Source organism: Diabrotica virgifera, chromosome 2, assembly GCF_917563875.1.
Source record: "Diabrotica virgifera virgifera chromosome 2, PGI_DIABVI_V3a".
Lineage (NCBI taxonomy): Eukaryota > Metazoa > Arthropoda > Insecta > Coleoptera > Chrysomelidae > Diabrotica > Diabrotica virgifera.
This window is the reverse complement of record NC_065444.1, coordinates 234065611-234089324: the sequence shown is the minus strand read 5'-3', so window position 1 is coordinate 234089324 and position 23714 is coordinate 234065611. Positions and strand designations below refer to the sequence as shown.

Below are 23714 nucleotides of genomic sequence, written 5' to 3'. Positions count from 1 at the left end.
GTGCTCAGAAAAAGGAACAACTTTTGAAGATTAAACAAGATTGTGATAACTGTAAATGGTTTTGTAATGACTGTGTACCGAAGTTTAATGATATTATCAACAAAAAAGCGGATAGAAATAATGAACTAATTGAAAAAGCAAGTAAGTTAACTGATTTATTGGAATCATCAAATTCAGCTTCATTCTCAAAAGCTGATGGAAAATCTTGGGCTGATGTTGTGAAAATTAAGAAAACGGAACCCTTAATTATAAAACCAAAAAACCTGAACCAAAATAGTTCGGTTACAAAAAGTGTACTTACACAAAAACTTTGTCCAGCTGATATGGCTGTTTCTTTAGCTGAGGTAAAGGAAGGAGCAAATGGTCGTGTTATGATCCACTGTCAAGATAAGAAATCGTTGGAAAATTTAAAAAGTAATGTAGAACGGCATTTGGGTGCAGAGTATGAAATAAAAGTTGGCAAATTGAATAATCCTAAAGTTAAAATCATTGATGTTAAACCTGATTACTTGAATGATAATGGTGAATTTATTAATAAATTTCTAAATCAAAATTTACCGGATGATTCGATTCAAACTGATATTAAAATTATTCACAAATTTAAATCTAACAGAAGTATGGGAAATAATGTAAATGTAGTAATTGAACTTTCTCCTAAACAATTTAATTATTTAATTTCTAACAAACAAAAAGTTCATATTGGATGGAACAGTTATCAGTTTTTCGAATTTCTAAGTATAATTCGGTGTTTCCGATGTTGGAAATTTGGCCACTTTTCCGACAAATGTGAATAAAAAAATTACGTTTGTCCTGTGGGGGTAAACATAAAAAGAATCAATGTAATAATACAACTAATTTTAAATGTTCTAACTGTACGTACGCTAAGGATATTATGAAACTAAACGATATTGATGTTAATCATCACGTTTTTGATATAAACTGTTCTTGCTATTTAAAACAGTTAACTAAAAGTAAAGAAAAAGTTAACTATCAATTCTAGTAATCAAAATCTTTTAAAAAGAATCATGAAATAACTTTATTGAACGTTTATTTTCAGAATATAGGAGGCTTGCGTACCAAACTTAATGACTTACAACAAGTGGTTGCTTGTTCTGATTATAATATAATTATACTAGTTGAAACCTGGCTTAATTGTGACTTTAGTAATGCTGAGGTGGGACTTTCCAATTACAACATTTTTAGAGCCGATAGAAATCATCTAACAAGTCATAAGCAACGTGGAGGAGGTGTTCTGATAGCTACATCTAAATATTTACAAGTGTGTGAAGTTGTTATACCACAAAGTCATATTGAACAAGTTTTTGTGTCACTTAAGTGTCTCAATCAAACGCTTATTTTGGGTTTTGTGTACATCCCTCCTGCGTCTGAACAGCAGTGTTACATTGATCATTGTAGCAGTGTTGAGTTTATTTTTGAAAACTTTCCAGATAGTGAGATGATTATATGCGGTGATTATAACTTACCCAATGTTAAATGGATAAATGATGAATTTGGTATTAGAGTTCAATGTATTCCAATTCTCCTGCTAATGATTTGTGTAATACTGCCAGTTATTGTAATTTATCTCAAATTAATGTGATAACTAATAGCAGAAATACTTTTCTTGACTTAGTTTTTTCTAGTTTATCTAATATAATTGTGTCGGAACCATCTGATCCCTTGTTTGGCAAAAGTGTCCATCATACTCCAGTTTCTTTGGAATTGTTTGTTAATGTTAACTCATCAATTTTAAATTATGAAGAATACTTTTTAGATTTCAGAAATGGTGATTACTTTAGCATAAATTATCTTTTGGCTGAGATTGATTGGAAATTAGTATTCATAACAAAAATGTCAACGAGGCTATTGGAACCTTCTATGAAATTCTATACAATTTAATACATAATTTTGTACCCATTAAAAAATATAAAACATCCACATATCCTAATTGGTATAACTGTGATCTAAAATCGTTAATATTAAAAAAGAGAACTGCTCATAAAACGTTCAAACAGACTGGTAGGGAAGAAGATTATAATATATTTTCAAGTATTAGAACTCAGTGTAAAGAGCTTACGAATTCACTATATAAACGACATGTTCAGGAAACTGAAAACAATATATCTGAAAACCCTAGATCATTCTGGAAATTTATAAATAGTAAAAGAAACTCACATATGTTACCATCAGTTATTAAGTATGATGATTATACTAGGGAAAATAGTCAAGAAATCGTTGATATTTTTGCGAACTTTTTTTCAACTGTCTACAATGATGCTGTAGTTAATCAAATTCCTATTTTTAAATTTGAAAATCTGAGAATGTAAACAATTATGTTGTTGACATTAAGGAAATAGTTGATAAGATTCTGAGTAGCCCATGGAAGCTTACCAGGGGACCTGACGAAGTTCCATTGTATTTTAAAAAAAAATGTGTATACACTTTGGCAGAACCAATACACCATTTATTTAACCTATCACTAACATCAGAGATATTTCCCGATTTCTGGAAATCCAGTTTTTTAAAACCAATCTTCAAGTCTGGTCAGAAAGATAAAGCTGAAAATTACCGTGTAGTTTGTATACAGTCAGAGTTACCAAAACTATTAGATTTTTTTGTAAATAGAATGTTAAGTTTTGATTGTAAAAACATAATAATTGGTGAACAACATGGTTTTAGCCAAGGTAAATCCACAGTTACAAACCTCGTGTATTACACAAATTTTATCATTAACTCGTTGGAGTCTGGTTCTCAGGTCGATTCAATCTATGCTGATTTTTCAAAAGCTTTCGATTGAGTCAATCATGAGATCTTGATTGCCAAACTTTGTGGCTATGGCATTAGCGATAGCATCTCAAATTGGATTAAACATTATTTGGCTAATCGTTCTCAAATGGTTAAATACGGTAGTTTTTTGTCAAAACCAATTCATATCAGGTGCTCCACAAGGTTCTCATTTGGGTCCACTGCTGTTTAATATATTTGTTAACGATTTACAAACAGTAATTAACTCCGACCAATTTCTCTTATTCGCTGATGACACAAAAATCTTTAGATCTATTGCTTGCCTCTCTGATTGTGAATGTTTGCAGTTGCCCTTAAATAATTTTTCACGTTGGTGTGAAGTAAATGTTTTAAACTTAAATTTAAAAAAATGTTTTAAAATCACGTTTAGTAAAACACAGGCTTCTTTTAATAATAATTACACACTTAATGGTACTGTTCTGCAAGAGATACATCAGGTACGGGATTTGGATATAACACTGGATAGAAAACTGAACTTTAATGATCATATTAATGACATAACTTCACGTGCCCTTAAAATGTTAGGATTTATCCAGAGAAATTCAAAGGACTTTTCAGTTTTCACGTTTAAAATATTATACTGTTCGCTAGTGCGATCAATTATAGAATACTGCTGTATTATATGGTGTCCTTTTTATAACACCCAGAAAACTCAATTAGAAAAAGTTCAAAACAGATTTTTAAGGATATGGATATGGATTATATGGAGATTATAATTACAGTTATATTCTTAATCAACTTAAAATGAACAAATTAGAGACAAGAAGAGCTGAATTCGAATTATATTTTTTACATAAGCTTCTAAATGGATTTATTAATTGCCCTGAAATTTTAGGTTTAATCTCATTTAATATACCTATGCGAAGAACCCGTAATTCTGACCTGTTTTTTGTAGATTTCCATTCTACTAATTATGGACTTAATGAAGTTATTTCTAGGATGTTACGTACTGCGAACAATTACCAAACAGATTTAGAATTATTTAATACTTCAACTGCATCATTTAAAACACATGTTAAAAAACTGTTGTAGGCTTAGGTATCTTACTGTATTTTATACATATTGTACAAAAACTGAAAAAGGGTTTAGCCCGTCAATAAATAAATAAATAAATAAATTCAAGAAAAAATAGAGGGTAGGAGAAGCGTCGGAAAGAGACGCGTTTCCTGGTTGAGCAACCTGAGAGAATCATTTGGTTGCAGCTCGAGGCAACTGTTCAGAGCATTAGCCTCGAAGGTCAAAATAGCCATGATGATTGCCAACCTTCGTCGCGGAGATGGCACTTAAAAAGAAGGATGAGGTTCTTTACTGATCACTATTGTTTTAGTTTTCTGAGATGAAATTGTCATTGGATTATTTTGCTCTTGTGTTAAATTTGTGGGCTAATCTTTGCAGGCTATCTTCATCTTGGTTGACGCTTTTGATTATTTCATGTAGATTCAGATTCACATTATAAATAGTTTTTTTTTGTAACCTAGAATGAGCATTTTATTGAAACTTGATCTTAATACTGTTTTTATGTGTGTAATTTTATGTAATACTTTTTTTCTTTTAATAGCGAGTACCGAACTGTTGACAAACCTTCAACAATTACTTGTTGTGACTCCTCCAATAGTTAGTACTGGAACATTCATCACCGTTTTAAGGATGCTATCGGTAATGTGCGCAAATTGTCCAGATCTGGCACTGACACTTTTGAAACAAAATATAGCAGAAACTCTGGTGTATTTATTGACCGGATCTGCCGAAGTAAATCAGGAAGAAATCGAATTAATACCAAGGTAAGATATCGCATCTCCGCTCAAACAGTGTCATAAGTCAAAAAAGCAAAGTATCGAGAAAACGACGTGTAAAATTTGTTCTAGAACTTTTTTGGGTTTAATTCAAAAATTGTTAAAATTACTATAATAACTTATTTGGTCAGAACAGTGTATTAATTCTGCTAATAATATTTAAAAAACATTTTTTTTTTTTGAGTTGTGACACTATACTTACAGATAAAATAACGAAAAATTTACGAAATATTTATCAAAAGTGGCTCTTGCAGTACAGAATATAATATCATTATTTTTTTTTATTTAGAAAATACAGCCGCATCCACCTTAGCGGCGGCTACAGTACCTATACAAAGTTAAATTTTATAAAATGTTCCTATGAATTTTAGACATTTTACAATATTGTCAAATGGTTAACAGTAACTTTTATATCACTCGCGGTATTTCGACAATCATCTTATCTATATCGGCATATACAGCAATTTCACTCGCGCACTGGTCAGCTTTTTCGTTGCCTGCAATTCCAATGATGGTATACATATAAATATTATGTAGAAATATAAGTTTACTGGCTACCCTGAGATTACTCGCCCTCGGATTCAGAGACCTTGTTACCTAAGTGCCATAGGATTTTCTTTCTGAGAGTGGTGATAAAACGTTTGGATGATATGTCTTTCAATTGTGTATAAATTTCAGTAACATATCGTATAATTGCATTAGGTCGGAAGTAAAATCTTGAATAATTATATCAATAGGATTTTGCGCGCCACTAATATTGCTTATAAGAAGATTCAGTTGGTCAAAATTGAGGACAAATGCGCGTGAATGATTTTCGATAAAATTTTTGGCAGGTTCAAGGTTATACGATTTTGATGATTTCGTTGCTACATGCTCCTCGTTGCTTTTAATCTTCTTGGCTTTAGGTTTAGATGAAGGTAAATAAAGAGTTTTCTGTATGACTTGTTTCTGGAGAAGTGAGAACCTCATTGATACTACGTTTCGACTGAAGGTCGACCTTAATTTTGGAGCTGTCCATGTTGCTAACTTCTTGATTTTCTTCTATATTAGGATTATTCAGATTATTTGTTGAGCTTTCTTCGATAGGAATTTGTTCGTTAGATAGGAATGTAGCTGTAGGTTGAGGCATAGTTTCTGGTGAGGAAGACGAGATAGGTTGACTGTTACTTGAACTTGCTATTGATTCCATTTTATCGGGACAACTTGTGGCGATGTGTTTAGGCTTTTTGCAGGTATAACAGGCCATAGTTTCTTGAGATAAGAAAATTCGATGTGTTGTATTATCGAAGTCTAAAGTAAATGAGTCGGGTAAGGAGATATTGTGAGGACTAACGTATATTTGTCTTCTGAAGCTCAAAATATGATTATATTCAGGAAGATTGGAACTGATTTTTAGAAAAGTGACTGGGAAGAGAAGATTAAGTCCTATTTTTTGTAAATAATCAATTAATAAACTGTGTGGTATAGTGGGACATACGTTTGATAAAACGATACGTTCGGCTGGAGAAATCAGTCTTCTAGCTTGTACAGTATTATTCTCGATTTTTATTTGTCCGTGCTTTTGCATAAATTCGTCCACCAGTTGTTTGCTTGAAAGGTACATACATATCCGATTGTTCGATAATCGAGACGAAAATATAATATTTTTTGGTTGAATTAGATTGCCCAACGGAATTAAGTAATCTTGCAGCTTCGTATTTTCTAAGGCACTGAAGATAATCGCTTGAAACTTGGACGGAAAAGGTGTAGAAGTGGCTGATAAATAGGTTTTATTGGTATTTGTCTGCAGTTGTTGTACATGTTGCGAGTCAGAGAGACTTCGAATGTTAGGTTCCATTTTTAATTTTAACACGAAACATGTGTTCAAAAACTAATACGGACCTGACCAGTAATTAAGCAAATAATTAAGCCAGTAACAAAACTGGAATAAATTGTACCTTAATCGTACTTTATTGATGTTATTAAATAAGAATTAGCCAAAACTGGTTTATTACGTTATATTAAACAAAAATAATACGATCAATTCACTTACTGGTATCTACTAAAATTGTCACTTAACTATTTATAAATGAACTATTACTTTTTCTACACAAAATTTGCAATTTTGTTGAGACCAGAAATAAACACGCCATTCGGTAGGTCGTTCAGGGCCGGGCCAGTGCATGCTTTTAATATCATTATTATTATCTGGTTAACAGACTTATATTTTTTAATGGTGTTACTTTAAATACAAGTAACAACATTAAACACAAAATACTGCAAAAATAAAGATAAATCTTTTCTTGAGCATATACGCAGATTGTTTTGAATAAAGTAATCACATAAACTGTCTTAACTCGACAAACGACGATTTATACATATCTTAGATGGACAAATGTCTTGCACAAGTCGATATGTGACACTGTTTATGATCGATGCACCGTTGATTTTGGTTAATCATATAATGACTCTAGTGTCATCTAACGACAAATACTTGAACTATAAACAATTTGCCACTTCAGAAGTCGTTTTTTTTTAATAAAATTATGGCTTATTCCTAGTAAAAATAGTAAAGTGTATTAACAATTATTGTAGAATAATAAAACACAAATATAGTCCGTCCGCTATAACTTTTCCCATGCGGTACGATTCATTTTCAATCAAATTAAGTCAAAACAGAAAGTGAAAAGTACGCCGATGTGTGTAGTATATAGTATACAGTATACAAAATGTATATACACATCGACGTTCGTTTCAATTTATGTTTTGACTTAATTTGATTGAAAATGAATCGTACCGCATGGGAAAAGTTATAGCGGATGGACTATATGTAAACCAATAACGTCAAACGCTAGAGCAAATACATGATAATATTTATCACGAAAAAACAATCGGAAATCAAATGAAGATATTACTTTATTAACAATGGTAAATATGCATTAATGATTATCTTCATGGGAACTTAAAAATATTAAATCGGACTTACTCGTTAAGTAATATCAGGATGAATTTGAGAAGAAAGAACCTAATGTAACAGCAAAATAGTTCATTTCTTTTAAATGATTATTCATTATAATAATGTAACTTGTGTACCCAATATAATAATGATAAAATGGTGCTACTCAGGTGGTTTTTTCAGTGCGTCACAAGTAACAGAAAATAAAAGATATGTCCGTGATTATACACATTTATAACATTTATTCTAGTTGTTGATAGATGGCGCTATAATCGGAAACAGAACCTATTACATAATATATCTATACAACTAAAATCTAAAGTTCTCAGTTTTTCAGTGTGTCATTAATTTTGACGTCATGTATGATTTTAAGAATGTAGAGAATTATTGCATGACATTTTAGTTAAATCTAACAGTTGTCAGAATCGTAATAAGCCAAATATGAAAAGGTTATTGCAATATAACCCTTTTATTTCCAATTTGGTATAAAAACAAATCAATCGTGTTTATTGCATTTATAAAAAGGTATATTCTTTGATTTGTATAGTCGTACAAATTGTACAGATCATGTATGTAACGACTAGTGTTAGGACAGGCGTGGGAGAGACTGATAAATTTCATGTGAAAGTAGGATTGCACCAAGGCTCTGTGCTTAGTCCGTATTTATTCTCATTAGTTTTGGACCAGATAACAGCGAAACTACAGGGTAACATTCCATGGTGCTTAATGTATGCTGATGATGTCGTGTTAGTAGGAAATAGTGAAGAGAACAAAAACTGGAACAGTGGAGACAAGCTCTGGAGGAAAAAGGTTTAAAACTTAGTAGGACAAAAACAGAGTATTTGGAACGTTCATTTAAAGATGGAGCTACTACAAATAAAATGGTATCTTTGGATGGTGAAATGATTGTGAAAAGCAATAGTTTTAAGTACCTAGGATCGGTATTACAGAGTAATGGAGAAATAGATGGAGATGCATGCAGTAGAATTAGGGCTGGATGGAGGAAGTGGAAAGAAGCGAGTGGTGTGTTGTGTGACAGAAAAATTCCAATAAAGCTGAAGGGAAAATTCTATAAAACAGCCATAAGACCGGCTATGATGTACGGAACTGAATGTTGGGCAGTGAAAAAGAAATGCATGTGGCGGAAATGAGAATGCTTAGATGGATGAGTGGAGTGACAAAGAAGGATAAAATTAGAAATGAGTATATTAGGGGAAGTCTAGGTGTGGCACCAATTGATGCCAAAATGAGAGAGCATAGGTTAAGATGGTTTGGTCATGTTCAACGTCGAGACGTTAATCACCCAATACGAAGAATAGCTGAAGTGCAGATTCCTGGAAGGAGTAGGAGAGGAAGACCAAAGAAGACCTGGGGGGAGGCGATAAGGCAGGACATGTTGGTAAAGGGGATTAACATTGATATGACCCAAGATAGAATTGTGTGGAGAAAGGTAATTAGGGAAGCCGACCCCGCATAGGGATAAGGCAAAGAGAATGATGATGACAAATTGTACAGATCATAGTCATATAGATAATACGTAAATCATTTTTTTATTATACCGCCATCTATCAACAACTAGAATAAATGTTATAAATGAGTATAATCACGGACGTACCTTTTTTCTGTCACTTCTAACTTAATGCGTCAGAAAGAAATCGAAAAAACTGTGACGCACTGAAATAAGCCTCTGAGAAAAAGTATATCAGCACATTATTAAATTGAAAACAGTTATACGAAATCTCCTATTGGTTTTTATTGCCACAATTTTCCCCTGCAAATTTTTTAATAAGGTTCGCATAAGTGTTTTCCAATCGATGTAGTGACCTTACCATAAGAGCTATCACAATGGTGCGTACACACAGTAGATGCGCACACATTTGGTAACTATTGTAGTAACGCTAGTGTTTCATAAAGACAATGCTTATGATAACCTCTTTATAACTTATAGATTTGTATCAAAGTTGTGGCATAGATAAACATTGCATAACAGGTGCAGTCGTTGTATTAAGTTTTAATGCACTGTGTATATTAATGCATACATTCTTTTTACTATTATTATTATTTGTACATAAAATCTGTAATTTGTATGGCTTTATCTATTTGTACTCGAATTTTAAAAGAACCCTGTCTGTACAGCAGTAGAAAGACTACATAGTGCAGTCAGTGAGGATATTTGGCTCCCAATTCCATCCTACTGGATCAATTTATTTGAAATTTTCAGTGTAAGTAGGGAATAGCTCAAGAAACAAAGTCTACCCTATGTCGATGTGCACTTTTATCTTAGGGGTGGTTCCCACCCCTTCTCGGGGGTGTAAAATTTTTTGGTTCAAATAACCACGGAAGTGGCTAGAGAACCTAATTCTAAGCAAAAACTGTTCTATAATTTTTTTTAAACTCGATACTTTTTGAGTTTTTACTATAAAATATACTAATAGCATTATACCCTTAAAATGGACCATTTCTCTGTTATTTCAAGTTGAACACATCGATTTGAGCATGAACGAATCTCTTTTCGTCTACCATATCTCTTTTTGTATTATAACCAGAATATTTATGAAGGTACGAATCTCTTTGATTTTTCATAATCTACAAAAAAGTTTTATATAGTTTTTTCGTTAGATTCATAATTTTTAAGGTATTCTCAAAAAACCGTCAGAAAAGGTGACATTTTTCAATAAAAATGGCAAATTTTCAACCACGAATAACTCAAAAAGTATTGAAAACTCTAAAACAAATATATTGGGAAAACTCTAAAACAAATATATTGGGAAAAATTCTCAAATGACATGGAACATGATTTACGAGGAGGTCAAAGGAAGGTATGGAACATGTTGAGGAACAGGAAGAAGGCGGTTACCGAAGAATTACAAATTAACGCAATAAAACCAGAAGAATGGGTAACTCATTTCGAGAATCTATACAAAGACGATAACGACGATAATAATGAAGTACAAAGAAATGACCTACAAAACATTCACCAAGAAGAAACAGAGAATGACAACATCACCCAAGAAGAAGTAAACGAAGCAATCAAAAGATCAAAAAATAGAAAATCACCAGGTCCGGATAATATACCAAATGAATTAATTAAATACGGAGGTACAAAAATAATAGAAGAGATAACAACATTATTCCAAAAAATTGTAAACAACATGACAGTACCAGAGGAATGGAGAGAGAGTATAACAATACCAATCTACAAGAAAGGCGTAAAGACAGATCCTACGAACTACCGAGGAATTACACTACTCAATTCTACATCAAAACTATTGACAAAAATTCTATCCCAAAAAATATATAAGAAAGCCGGTGTATCGGAAGAACAACAGGGTTTTCGCCCAAACAGATCTACAATAGACGCTATTTTCATAATGCGACAATTAGTTGAGAAATCAATAGAATTCGACAAGCCCATGTTCACATGCTTTGTAGATCTGAAACAAGCATTCGACAGAGTACGATTAAAGGACGTGCTCAGTATCCTTGAAAAGAAAAACATAGGTCAGAGGTATAGAAACATAATCAAAGAGCTCAATAGATCCAACAAAACACGAATTAAAACCACACACGGGCTCACGGAAGAGATCAAAATCAATGCAGGCATTAGACAAGGGGACAGCCTCAGTCCATGCCTATTTAATTTAATAATGGATGAAGTTATAGGTAGTGTTAACATAATGAATCAGGGATACAAAATGGGTAACCGAACCATGAGAATACTTTGCTACGCAGATGATGCAATCTTAATAGCCGAGAACGAAGATGACTTACAACGCCTACTACAAAAATTCAAAATAACCGCCGAAAAGTATAACCTGACACTATCCAAAGAGAAAACCCAATCGATGGTAATATCCAGGAACCCAATTAGATGTAAGTTAGTAGTGGACGACCATATAATCGAACAGGTAATGGATTGCAGATACTTAGGTGTGGAAATATCTAGCGACAGGCATCTGTGGCAAGAATCAAAACAGCAGGCAATGAAAGCAGCGAGAATATCTGGTTTCCTGAGGGATATAATCTGGCGGGATAAATATATGAGCACCGAAAGCAAAGTCCGCATTTATAAGACATGTGTTAGACCCGTACTGACATACGCAGCTGAGACAAGGGCCGAGACAACAAAGACCAAACAGATAATGAGAACAACAGAGATGAAAACCCTAAGATCCATAAGAGGTATCACACTCAGAGATAGAGTACGAAACGAAGACACATTGAGAGAGCTAGGCGTTCAGGACGTAGTGAGATGGACAAGAGCGCGACGACGCATGTGGAGGGACCACGTAGATCGGATGGACCCTGAACGTATGGCGCATTGGGCGAAAACACAGAAGCCCAACACCAAGCGACCCATAGGAAGACCCACAAAACGATGGTACGAGAGTTGGAGCTCCGGATCGCAGCAAAGACTGTAACAGAAGAAACAGGACATAGTCCTGTTACAAGAAGAAGAAGAAGTATTGAGTTTTCAAAAAAAATTATAGAACACTTTTTGCTTAAAATTAGGTTCTCTACTCAGTTCCGTTGTTATTTTGACCAAAAATTTTCCACCGCCGCCGCCGAGAAGAGGTGGGAACCACCCCCAAGATAAAAGCGCACATCGGCATAGGGTAGACTTTGAATTAGGAGATAAGTAGAGGCTATTCCCAAAATTTCATTAAAATTCATGCAGTAGGATAGAATTCGGAGGTAATATCCTGTTTTTACTCTCATTGACTGGCGTAACAGTTGAAGTACTTTTTTCTCTGGAAGCCGTACTATAGGATGTTCCCTATTAGCCAGTGTGCCTTGTTGGGAGCAGTAGGGTAGGGTGTGAATCCAAAACCGACCAAATTAGACAAAATAAAATACGACGATAAACAATGAAAAATAGATATTACAAACATAACCTCTGTAATTTTTTTGTATGCCAACCAGAAGTCACGTGGTTTGGATTGCCTAATGCTAATACATAGATACACGCGCGGCAAATTTGAAAATGAGCGCAAATTGAATAATAAATGGCCTCTCTTAAAATATAGGACATTGGTAGTATGTTCATAGAATGTCTTGTGGTAACATTCCACCAATAATTTAATCAGATGTTCACCAAATGTTCCTTGAATGTCCAGGACATTCAAACATTAATAGAACTTTGATGGTACACTTCGCGTCAAAAAAAACTGGTACACTTTTTTCCCCCAATGTAAACCTGTGTTCAGACTGGACACAATGGCTCGTGAATCACGGCGTTGTTGCCAGCACAGATAATGGAATTGCACTAAATCTAAATACAAAAAATAACGTTAAAAAATCATGGTGGTGAATCGTAAAACGGGCCATAGGTAACTCAATGTAAAATTCTAAACTGTTAAATTCCTGCTTCCTTAATCATTTTACAACAAAAATTGTGAGAAGCTATTTGTATGGGATTAAAATCTGTATTAAAAACAAAAGCTAAAATTGTTCTAGGATTTTTAAACATTCCAACATTTTGAAAAATACGTACATTTGCCACAGTAGGCATGTGTGTAAAAGTTAGGCCCACGTTATTATTTACCATATTGTTCGCACACTCTTGACTGAATAAAATATCTTTATTATTATTACTTTCTCCTCAACTGAGGCTATCCTATCAATTTTATTATTTTTTTAAACAAGAAACGATAAAATAAAAATTTTGACAGTTCAAATTGTCAATATTTATAATAACTTCACTGTGACGGAACGCAACCGATACACATTATGGTAATGTGTGTGGCCTAACTTTGGCGTATTTCTGTGAAAAATTCTTATTATATTTCTCATGATTCGAAAAAAAATGAATACATTTAATAAAACACATTGCAACATTTTGACAGGCGACATTTTCCACCTATGTGCTTAATATTTCAGCAGTTTCGAATTTTATTGTAATACATAATATTTAAGTTTCTCAATTGTTCACTGTAGAAGTTATTCATTTTGTATAATTTCAAATTTTAATTTTTCCAGTGTGTTTTATTTATTAGTATCCCACAACTTTACGAGAAACCCATTTCTCGATTTTAAATTAAACATAATAATTTAATGTCCTGTCTAGAGTTATTATCTGTCATTCATGTCATATCTGTCATAAATTATAATAGAACACGAATTAATTTATGGGTACTTAATTGAGATGATGGAACATTACAAAATTAATAAGAGAATTTTTTAGGATGCATGTTTAAATAAATGTGACTGGCTAATCGAGAATGCTCTATGTTGTTTTAATTTTTAGTAAACCTACTAAAAACTTGCGGTCTGCCGCACAGCCCTTCTTTTACCTGGTTTGATATAATATTTTAGTTGAACTGGCAACGTTGCCTAGAAATAAGAATGACATATGTGACAAGACCAATTTACACAACTAGAAAAACACGATTTTCGGTTATAAGACTTGTACCAGTTTTTTTTGACGCGAAGTGTACATTCCTGGAATGTTTCGTGTTGTTAGAGATGGTGATACTTATTCTTAAACACTACAGTATTACCATTATAGTCTGCCTTTCAGTTACCAGTTTGGCTCCAAAATAGTTTTTAGATTTTTGTTTTTCAATATATTCATGTATTCTATTTTTATGATATGTCTTAGAGAAATTTTATCATCTTTCATTTTATTAACTTATATATTGTTTTAGACAACCTCAAGAACAATTCGAAATAACGGCACTTATTGGAGAACTCATGCCGAAGTTACCAACAGACGGCATTTTTGCTGTAGATTCGCTTCTCGAAAGACCATCCAGTGTTGCCAAGGATCAGCCGATCTGGCAGTGGCGCGACGACCGCGGCCTATGGCATCCTTACGGAGCTGTCGACAGCAGAATAATCGAAGCTGCCCATATGAACAGCGACGATGAGGTTAGTTTAAATACTTTGGGAAGGATTTACACGATAGATTTCCATTCGATGCAACAAATCAATGAAGATACTGGAACATCTAGACCTGTGCAGGTAAATTATATTAATAGCAATTTGTGAGAGGTTAACGATGTGATATTATTAACAATTTGTTCGGACTTAACAATATTTATTTTTAAATTCTTATTTATTAACTTCCTAAATGGAGAACTGTAGTAATAAATATTGCTTAACCCAGATATGCCTAAAACTTATCTTAATATATTTTTTAATATTTTTCTTCAAATTTACGTGTTATGTAAGGTACCAAAAACATATTTGTCGTTAAAACAAAATATTTATGTAAAATAAGTAAAAACAAGCTGAAAATGCGAGCATTATCATAACGAAAACTTTGTTTATATACCTATTTAAATTCATAATATAGAAAATTGCTATTACGAAAAGCTGTTTAGAATTAAAAATTATGTTTTAATGTGCAAATATATCATTCTAATTTAAATGTTGTGAACTATAAAGATACTTTACTCGAAATTCATATTTTTTACATACCTCGTATAAAAAATAAAATTTGATTCATGATGGTTGCATCATAAATCTTAGACCAAGAAGAGATTTTTATGAAGAATAACTTTTCTCCGTCAAATTAAAAATACAAGAGTTATAAATGAAAATGATGTTGGTATCCATAATTTGAGAAAATTCGTCAAATATTTTTTTCCATTAAAAGGATGTAATTTCATATATCAAAACATACTTTTTTATTCCAAACCACATTTTAAATAACAATTTTCCAATATTGTAAAATAAATAATACATACATGATAAAGATACTTTTTACTGATGTACTTTACTTGGATCTACAGACCGAGCGAGTCTCGTAAATTCCACGGATTTGCGCCACGCTTCACGCAACCGTATTTACGTACTTGTATTTTGAGTTGTGTGGTCGTGGGCTGGTCGAGTGGAGTTAAATTTATCAAATTTAAAAATATAATCGTTTCTATTGATTCATTATTAATATAGTATAATATGTATCATTGCTTTCAAAATATACCTACTCAAATTGTATTTTTATACATTTATTACACATATTATTTTATATAATAATTAAATTCACTATAAAAGTCATTTATATTTTATTAATAGCTAAATAATTTAAAATTTAATTTGACATTCACGAAGTGTCAAACTCAAATGTAAATAATAACATTTGCTTTGCTTAACAAATTCAGATTAAAAAAGTAGCCTACTTCCTAATCAAAGATTTCAGCTGACGTTTAGTGCGTGGTATGAAATAACCGGATTGTGACGTCACATTTTAGAGTTTGAGGTCGATTATCTCGAAGACGGTTAGAGATATCGAAATGCCGTTTTCAGATTTGGATTCAGAAGACAAAACTACATAAAAATCCATCGATACATCTGCTCTAAGTATTGCAGGAGCGGCAACGCAATAACACACAGACTTTTGCAAATTTATAAACGAAAAGTTTTCATTGAAAAATGCTGTGCAAAATATGGTACACCAGGCATATAACCTACTATTAGGTTTGGGTATAGTATAACACAAAGCATTTGAAATTTAAGCATACGTTGCATTTTGAACACCTTATTTATGAAATATTATGGCACAAATCATACTATCGACTTCTTTTTTCCTGTGGAATCACCAAATGGTCTAGTTGATCATAGCAAATTTACACGTTTTCATTGGCAGACGGATGACCTAATCTAAATTAACGTCTTCTAAATTATAACTGATCCAATTTTGTAAGTAAGAGCATCTGTCACAGTTTTAAGTCGATTTCTAGGATCCCTTTCACATTGCCAAAACATTTTCCTCTCCTCCAAGGAATGTTGACATAACTACTCAATAGTAGAGTTCCCAGAAAGGCCCATACTCCCAAACTTCTTGTTCGCGATCATTCTGTGAAGCATATCGATTAGTTGCTGACGGTATAAGCTTTCTAAAGTTACTTATCAACGAACAGTGAAAAATATTCAGCGGAACGCTTAGAATCATATTTTGGAAGTTCCTTTTTCACCAATACATTGACCTGCATGTTTTCTTTTAGCTAGTGATATGTAATTTTTCTTTGATCCTTTACCTGTCCATTTATCGCTCAGCTCTGTGAATGGAATGTTTTACTGAGAATCGGGTAACAATATGCCTTCGTCATTATTTTGCACTTATATTTGAGAACGAGGATATAATTGGGATCCAGGTAAATTATCCATTACCTTTATATCTCTATCATCAGTCTCCGTCTGTTAAACTGTTAACTGTTATGCATCACATGCATTTATTGGAGACTCCAAAGCAATACTGTCTACAATTGCTACTAAATTTTCATGATTCTCCAACATACCAAGCGCATCCTCCAGTGAAAAGCCCCTAATAATAAATAGTATGGTATTTTCCTGGCGTACAATATTTTGTACACTAAAATAAAATAGCCCAACGCATATTATAGAATAAAAATTTTATCAATTTCTAAATCTAAGCAGAAACATATAAGTGTTCTCTACTGGCATGTACAAAAATATACGTATTTTCTGCATAAATATAACAAATAGTTAATTATTTAGCAAATCGTTTTCCAAATTCAGCCGTATTATAAAACTGACAATCTTTATCACAAAATTATCGCCAGATATCACAAAGTGAGCAATTCACAACTACACCTTATGGTTGGTTAAGACTTACTGAAAGTATTTAAGCTGTTACCCAGACAAATAATGTGCATATATGTACAAGTCAAAACATGTTAATGGTGTACAATTTATTGTACATCAGGCACATCTGGGTTAATGAAAAAAGCTTCCTTAGAATTGCATAAATTGAAACCTTTGGTACACTTGTTTCATCTTTCATGAAAAAACTGGTTATTTTACAAGTTGCCTAGAATTCGGTAATAATATCTATAGATCTTCAGATAGGGCTTGTCCTATCTGAAACCTGAACATGGCTTCATTGTATCCGAAGTATCCAATTTTGTAAGCCAGTCCTTTATGCCACACTTTATCGAAGACTTTGCTTACATCCAGGAAGGCTGCTTATTAACCATTGAATCCAGCTGTTATGTACTCTGTTAGTCTGAGTTTTTGTGGTTCGCTTGAGTGTTCTGCTCTGAAACCAAATTGAGCTTCTGCGATTAGTCCTAGCCTGTCTGTGTCTAATTCTACAATCTTGGAAATAAACAGGAAGTTGGAAGTTAGCTTATCGGCCTGTAGTTTTGAAGAAACATATTGTCTTTTCCTGGCTTTGGAATCATGATGGCATGGGCTTTCTTCCATTGGTCTAGTAAGAGCCTGTATCGTAGTATCGCATTTTGTTGTGTTTGTTAAGTATACTAGTGCTTTCGCTGGTAGATACTTCAGTGTCCTGTCTGTAATTTCATCTGGACCAGATGCTTTTCTTTGGTGATTTGTTCTTTATGAGGTACTTACCTCCGTGGGAGATGTGGGTGCGATTATTTCGTCTTGTTCTTTGGACATTTCTTGGTTTTCTTCGACTTCTATATATTCGTCTTTCTGATAGTTAGAGAGAGAGAGAGTTCTCATCGCCTCGACCTTTTCTTCAATTAATTGCCATTCCAAGATTCCATTTTCTCTGCATGGTGCTTTGGAGCATGTTTTGACTCTGTTCCTCCATTTATTGTAGATGATTATCCCAGTTTCTGTGCTCTGTTAGTACCTTTTCGACCTTTCTGTTTAGTCGGGTTGCTCTGTTCTTGTCTTCCTGGTTTCTGGCTCTCTTTTTGGCTCTAGTTTTTTACTTTATTGTGTCTTTTATTTCCTGGTTGATGTCTTTGAATATTCCCATGTGGATTTGTAGCTTCTCTTCTGTAGTGCTGTTCCTTAGTGCTTGTTTGATGATGTTTTATAGCTCTAGAGTTTTTCTTCTATTTCTTGTGGATTTTTTACCGTTGGGATGTTGTTGATTTTGATGCTCACAAGTCCTTTGTTTTCCTCATTTTGCTTGTTCCTGGTTAAAAGTACTATTGCTAATTGTTACTATAATGCTAACAATTACATATTTGCAAACTTAATAGATTTAAAAATGTATATAATATATTTACAGAGACGTTTTACTCCCATGAGTGTGCAGTCTAGTCCTGTCGAACCTACGCAAGCTCCCAGCAGACCTGTAAGCGCAAGCCGAGACGCTCGTGTCGCCTGTCTGCGTGAAGAGAGAGGTCTTGCAGCTGCTTTCATTCGGTCCTTGTTTTCTGTTCTGTATGAGGTGTACTCTTCAAGTGCAGGTAAGTGAATTATTAATACTTATGACAAGAACGGCAACTAATTAAAGTATAGCTGCAAAATTAATTTGGATTTGATATTTACTTATAATAAATAAAAGCTCCTATGAAATAAAACGAAATAAAACAAAAAAGCATGCACACAAATAATAATCTCGCTAATTGGGGACTAGACTTTTCCTTTGTACAGATACAGAGTTTATCTATTAGTGGTAATGTGTATTGGGTTATCCGTTTTCTGTTTTCTCTGTTTTTCGTTCCAATCTTCTGTTTGCAGTTTTTGACATTATATCCTTAAAAGTTCCTCCATATTTCCTACACTGTTTCCTCATTTTGGGGTGAGGCTGTTCTATTTATTTGTCTTTCTGTGCATTGGATTCTTGTTTATGAGCTTTGACGTTGTATCTTCTTCTATTTACCTTCAAGTTATTATTAACATGTAAGATATTTTCTATACCATCAACTAGGGATTTTTTGATCGGATAAAAAATGTCAATTTGGCGGTTTTTGAAACGGAAAATGTTTTAGCTAATTTAAAAAAATTTCAACACTTCGTCACTTTTCCAAATTTAATATTTTTCAAAAATCCTAGTTGATGTCCGTCATAATTGTCGTATTTCCAGTTGCTTTCCAGAAGCTTTCTTCCAGTTGATTTAAGTCTCTCTTCCATTTTCTCGCTTGACCATCATATTAGGTTTTTAAACTTTATTTTAACGTTTTTTTCTCTTTCGTATTTATTCTCTCTACAGTTTATTCGCATGAGACATGCAGTGGATGTAAACATTAGTTGATAGCGATGTAGTCACCGGCAACATAAGACATGGAGATTTCCGTTCAGGTTTTGAATATTTTGGATAACAGTTACTTGTATAATCGCGTAAATTATTGAATTATTTTTTTTCTTGTATATCAAGGGGTGCTTATTATGAGACTAACTTTTTTTAAAGTAGTTTGCCCCGGAACACCCATTTTCATCCCTTTAAAGGGGGTAATTTGTGATTTTTGCGAAACGTAGCCCTTCCTGTACGTTTTTGAAAAATATTCCTTAATAGAAATATGCAGAGTGCTATATTTCCTACAATTTGTTCCGCGATAACATGTCTATCATCCACCGTTTAGTGGGGGCGGGGCCCCAAAGTTAAAGTTTAAAAAAAAAACGTTTTTTTAAAACAATATTTTTCCGTAACTGTAATGGGAATCAAGAAAAAACCCTGCGGAAATTAATCACAAATAAGTAGCTGATTTTTTGGTATAGGTTTCATTTCAGAGCAATTGCTCATTTTTTAATTACAGGGTATTACATTTAAAAAAAAAAACCTTTTTATACCATCTGCACCGCTTATGCTAGCGTAAAAAAACTTTCAGCGATTGCACATGTACAAGTGTTATTTACAAATTTGTATAATGCACCCCCATTTTTTCCCGAAACTACCCCAAAAAAGTGGTTTTCTTGGAATCTTTTACACACCTTGCCCTTTATTAAAATTCTGCATAATAATATTTTGTGCATGTTGTTATTACCCATGCATGGACATCAAAAGCGATTTCGTGGTGCAAACGCTGTAGCCAAAAAAAAAAAATAAGACGGTGGTTGAAAAAGAAAAAAAATCGCTTTTTGGCCCATATGGGCCATCATCGATAGGGTTTTTCATAAATATATATGATTATTGCAACATCCCTGCTGAAACTACCCCTGTGTGTGTGTGTGTGTGTGTGTGTGTGTGTGTGTGTGTGTGTGTGTGTGTGTGTGTGTGTGTGTGTGTGTGTGTGTGTGTGTGTGTGTGTGTGTGTGTGTGTGTGTGTGTGTGTGTGTGTGTGTGTGTGTGTGTGTGTGTGTGTGTGTGTGTGTGTGTGTGTGTGTGTGTGTGTGTGTGTGTGTGTGTGTGTGTGTGTGTGTGTGTGTGTGTGTGTGTGTGTGTGTGTGTGTGTGTGTGTGTGTGTGTGTGTGTGTGTGTGTGTGTGTGTGTGTGTGTGTGTGTGTGTGTGTGTGTGTGTGTGTGTGTGTGTGTGTGTGTGTGTGTGTGTGTGTGTGTGTGTGTGTGTGTGTGTGTGTGTGTGTGTGTGTGTGTGTGTGTGTGTGTGTGTGTGTGTGTGTGTGTGTGTGTGTGTGTGTGTGTGTGTGTGTGTGTGTGTGTGTGTGTGTGTGTGTGTGTGTGTGTGTGTGTGTGTGTGTGTGTGTGTGTGTGTGTGTGTGTGTGTGTGTGTGTGTGTGTGTGTGTGTGTGTGTGTGTGTGTGTGTGTGTGTGTGTGTGTGTGTGTGTGTGTGTGTGTGTGTGTGTGTGTGTGTGTGTGTGTGTGTGTGTGTGTGTGTGTGTGTGTGTGTGTGTGTGTGTGTGTGTGTGTGTGTGTGTGTGTGTGTGTGTGTGTGTGTGTGTGTGTGTGTGTGTGTGTGTGTGTGTGTGTGTGTGTGTGTGTGTGTGTGTGTGTGTGTGTGTGTGTGTGTGTGTGTGTGTGTGTGTGTGTGTGTGTGTGTGTGTGTGTGTGTGTGTGTGTGTGTGTGTGTGTGTGTGTGTGTGTGTGTGTGTGTGTGTGTGTGTGTGTGTGTGTGTGTGTGTGTGTGTGTGTGTGTGTGTGTGTGTGTGTGTGTGTGTGTGTGTGTGTGTGTGTGTGTGTGTGTGTGTGTGTGTGTGTGTGTGTGTGTGTGTGTGTGTGTGTGTGTGTGTGTGTGTGTGTGTGTGTGTGTGTGTGTGTGTGTGTGTGTGTGTGTGTGTGTGTGTGTGTGTGTGTGTGTGTGTGTGTGTGTGTGTGTGTGTGTGTGTGTGTGTGTGTGTGTGTGTGTGTGTGTGTGTGTGTGTGTGTGTGTGTGTGTGTGTGTGTGTGTGTGTGTGTGTGTGTGTGTGTGTGTGTGTGTGTGTGTGTGTGTGTGTGTGTGTGTGTGTGTGTGTGTGTGTGTGTGTGTGTGTGTGTGTGTGTGTGTGTGTGTGTGTGTGTGTGTGTGTGTGTGTGTGTGTGTGTGTGTGTGTGTGTGTGTGTGTGTGTGTGTGTGTGTGTGTGTGTGTGTGTGTGTGTGTGTGTGTGTGTGTGTGTGTGTGTGTGTGTGTGTGTGTGTGTGTGTGTGTGTGTGTGTGTGTGTGTGTGTGTGTGTGTGTGTGTGTGTGTGTGTGTGTGTGTGTGTGTGTGTGTGTGTGTGTGTGTGTGTGTGTGTGTGTGTGTGTGTGTGTGTGTGTGTGTGTGTGTGTGTGTGTGTGTGTGTGTGTGTGTGTGTGTGTGTGTGTGTGTGTGTGTGTGTGTGTGTGTGTGTGTGTGTGTGTGTGTGTGTGTGTGTGTGTGTGTGTGTGTGTGTGTGTGTGTGTGTGTGTGTGTGTGTGTGTGTGTGTGTGTGTGTGTGTGTGTGTGTGTGTGTGTGTGTGTGTGTGTGTGTGTGTGTGTGTGTGTGTGTGTGTGTGTGTGTGTGTGTGTGTGTGTGTGTGTGTGTGTGTGTGTGTGTGTGTGTGTGTGTGTGTGTGTGTGTGTGTGTGTGTGTGTGTGTGTGTGTGTGTGTGTGTGTGTGTGTGTGTGTGTGTGTGTGTGTGTGTGTGTGATTGAGCATTATTGGCTTCGGAGTCAATGTCCATTCGCCATCTTACGTTTTTGGAATTATTGGTATTATTTATGCGGAAGCTCTAAAGGAATGCTTCCTGCTTTCTATTGATTTATTTAGGTAGGTATCCAATCACAATCCTGCTCCAATTTTACAAAGAACTATTTTATATACCTATATCTAATGTTAAACGATTTTTGTTTTTATTTGTAATTATTTCCTTTCATTGTGATTTTTTTTAATCATTTTTTTTTATTTATTTAATTATTTATTTTAAAAAAAAAAATTTTGATATTATTTTTTTTATTTTTTTATTTTTCATTGTCTTTTTGCCAATTTAAATTGGGACATTAGACTAGGACACAATTTGAGAAACTACCCCTATCCCTGAAAATAAGTTTGGTGAGCATGTTTTTACCATTTTCTCGTTACCTATGCATTTTTTTGCACTTATACCGACTATTTTCATTTACACGCTGTAATTAAAAAATGGGCAATTGCCCCGAAATGAAAGATACCACAAAATCAGCCACTTATTTGAATTTAGTGTAGTTATTTGTCTTCAAGTTTCCATGCATATGTAGTTCGTCTCTTCTAATATCATTATTTATGTAAATTCTCTGCTCTATTATGTGTTTCAGTGTGCTTTTTTTACTTTTATTATATTTAATATTTTAATATTTGTTGTATTCTAGGTCCTGCAGTAAGATGCAAATGCCTTCGAGCATTGTTAAGAATGGTTTATTATGCTAGTTCAGAGTTGCTTAGAGACGTATTGAAAAATCAAGTGGTTAGTAGTCACATAGCAGGTATGATGGCTTCTAGTGATTTACGAATCGTCGTGGGAGCTCTGCAAATGGCTGAAATTTTGATGACTAAGTTACCTGATGAATTTGGAGTACATTTTAGAAGAGAGGGGGTCTTACATCAAATCAATAGGTTAGCTGATCCAGAAGTAAGTTGTACAGTATATTTAAACTATGGTCCTTTTCATAGGCATTTTTCAGTGCGTCACAAATGGTAGAAAAAAAGGTAAGTCCGTGATAATACACATTATAACATTTATTCTAACATGACATTTTAGTTAAATCTGACAGTTGTCAAATTTTATTTGCAATTTGGCATAAATACAAATCAATTGTGTTTATTGCATTTATAAAATGGTATTTTCTTTGATTTGTATAGGTCTGGATTCACCAACAACGAATAAATCAATGAATAGCTATTCATCTAATAAAATTTATTAGACGTTTATATTTATATTTTGTTTCAATGTAATTTTGATAATATATAGTTAAACTGGCGAATTTACTTTCTTATAAATATTTACATTGTGATTAACTTGCCAATGTGTTCGAAGAGTAAGTATTTATTTGTAAATTAGTAAAATAAGTCTTATTTGATGTTAGTAAAATGGAAAAATGTCAGTTAATTGGTCGAATAACTTTATTCATAGAATAAACTACTATGTATTTGTCGTTGGTGAAACCGGTCTATAGTCTTATAAATTATATAGATTATATTCG

At 34.2% G+C, this 23714-nt stretch overlaps 1 protein-coding gene across 4 annotated transcripts in view; it reads left to right on the top strand.

The window, feature by feature from the left end:
• Positions 1 to 23714, top strand: part of LOC114348372 (E3 ubiquitin-protein ligase TRIP12) — a 249767-nt gene that overhangs the window by 157268 nt on the left and 68785 nt on the right. For all 4 annotated transcript variants that reach the window (XM_028298962.2, XM_050643127.1, XM_028298954.2 and 1 more), the window contains 4 exons: positions 4364 to 4586; positions 14181 to 14496; positions 18491 to 18671; positions 22884 to 23143. In XM_028298962.2, the coding sequence (XP_028154763.1) occupies positions 4364 to 4586; positions 14181 to 14496; positions 18491 to 18671; positions 22884 to 23143 (980 nt within the window). The remainder of the gene's footprint in view (positions 1 to 4363; positions 4587 to 14180; positions 14497 to 18490; positions 18672 to 22883; positions 23144 to 23714) is intronic.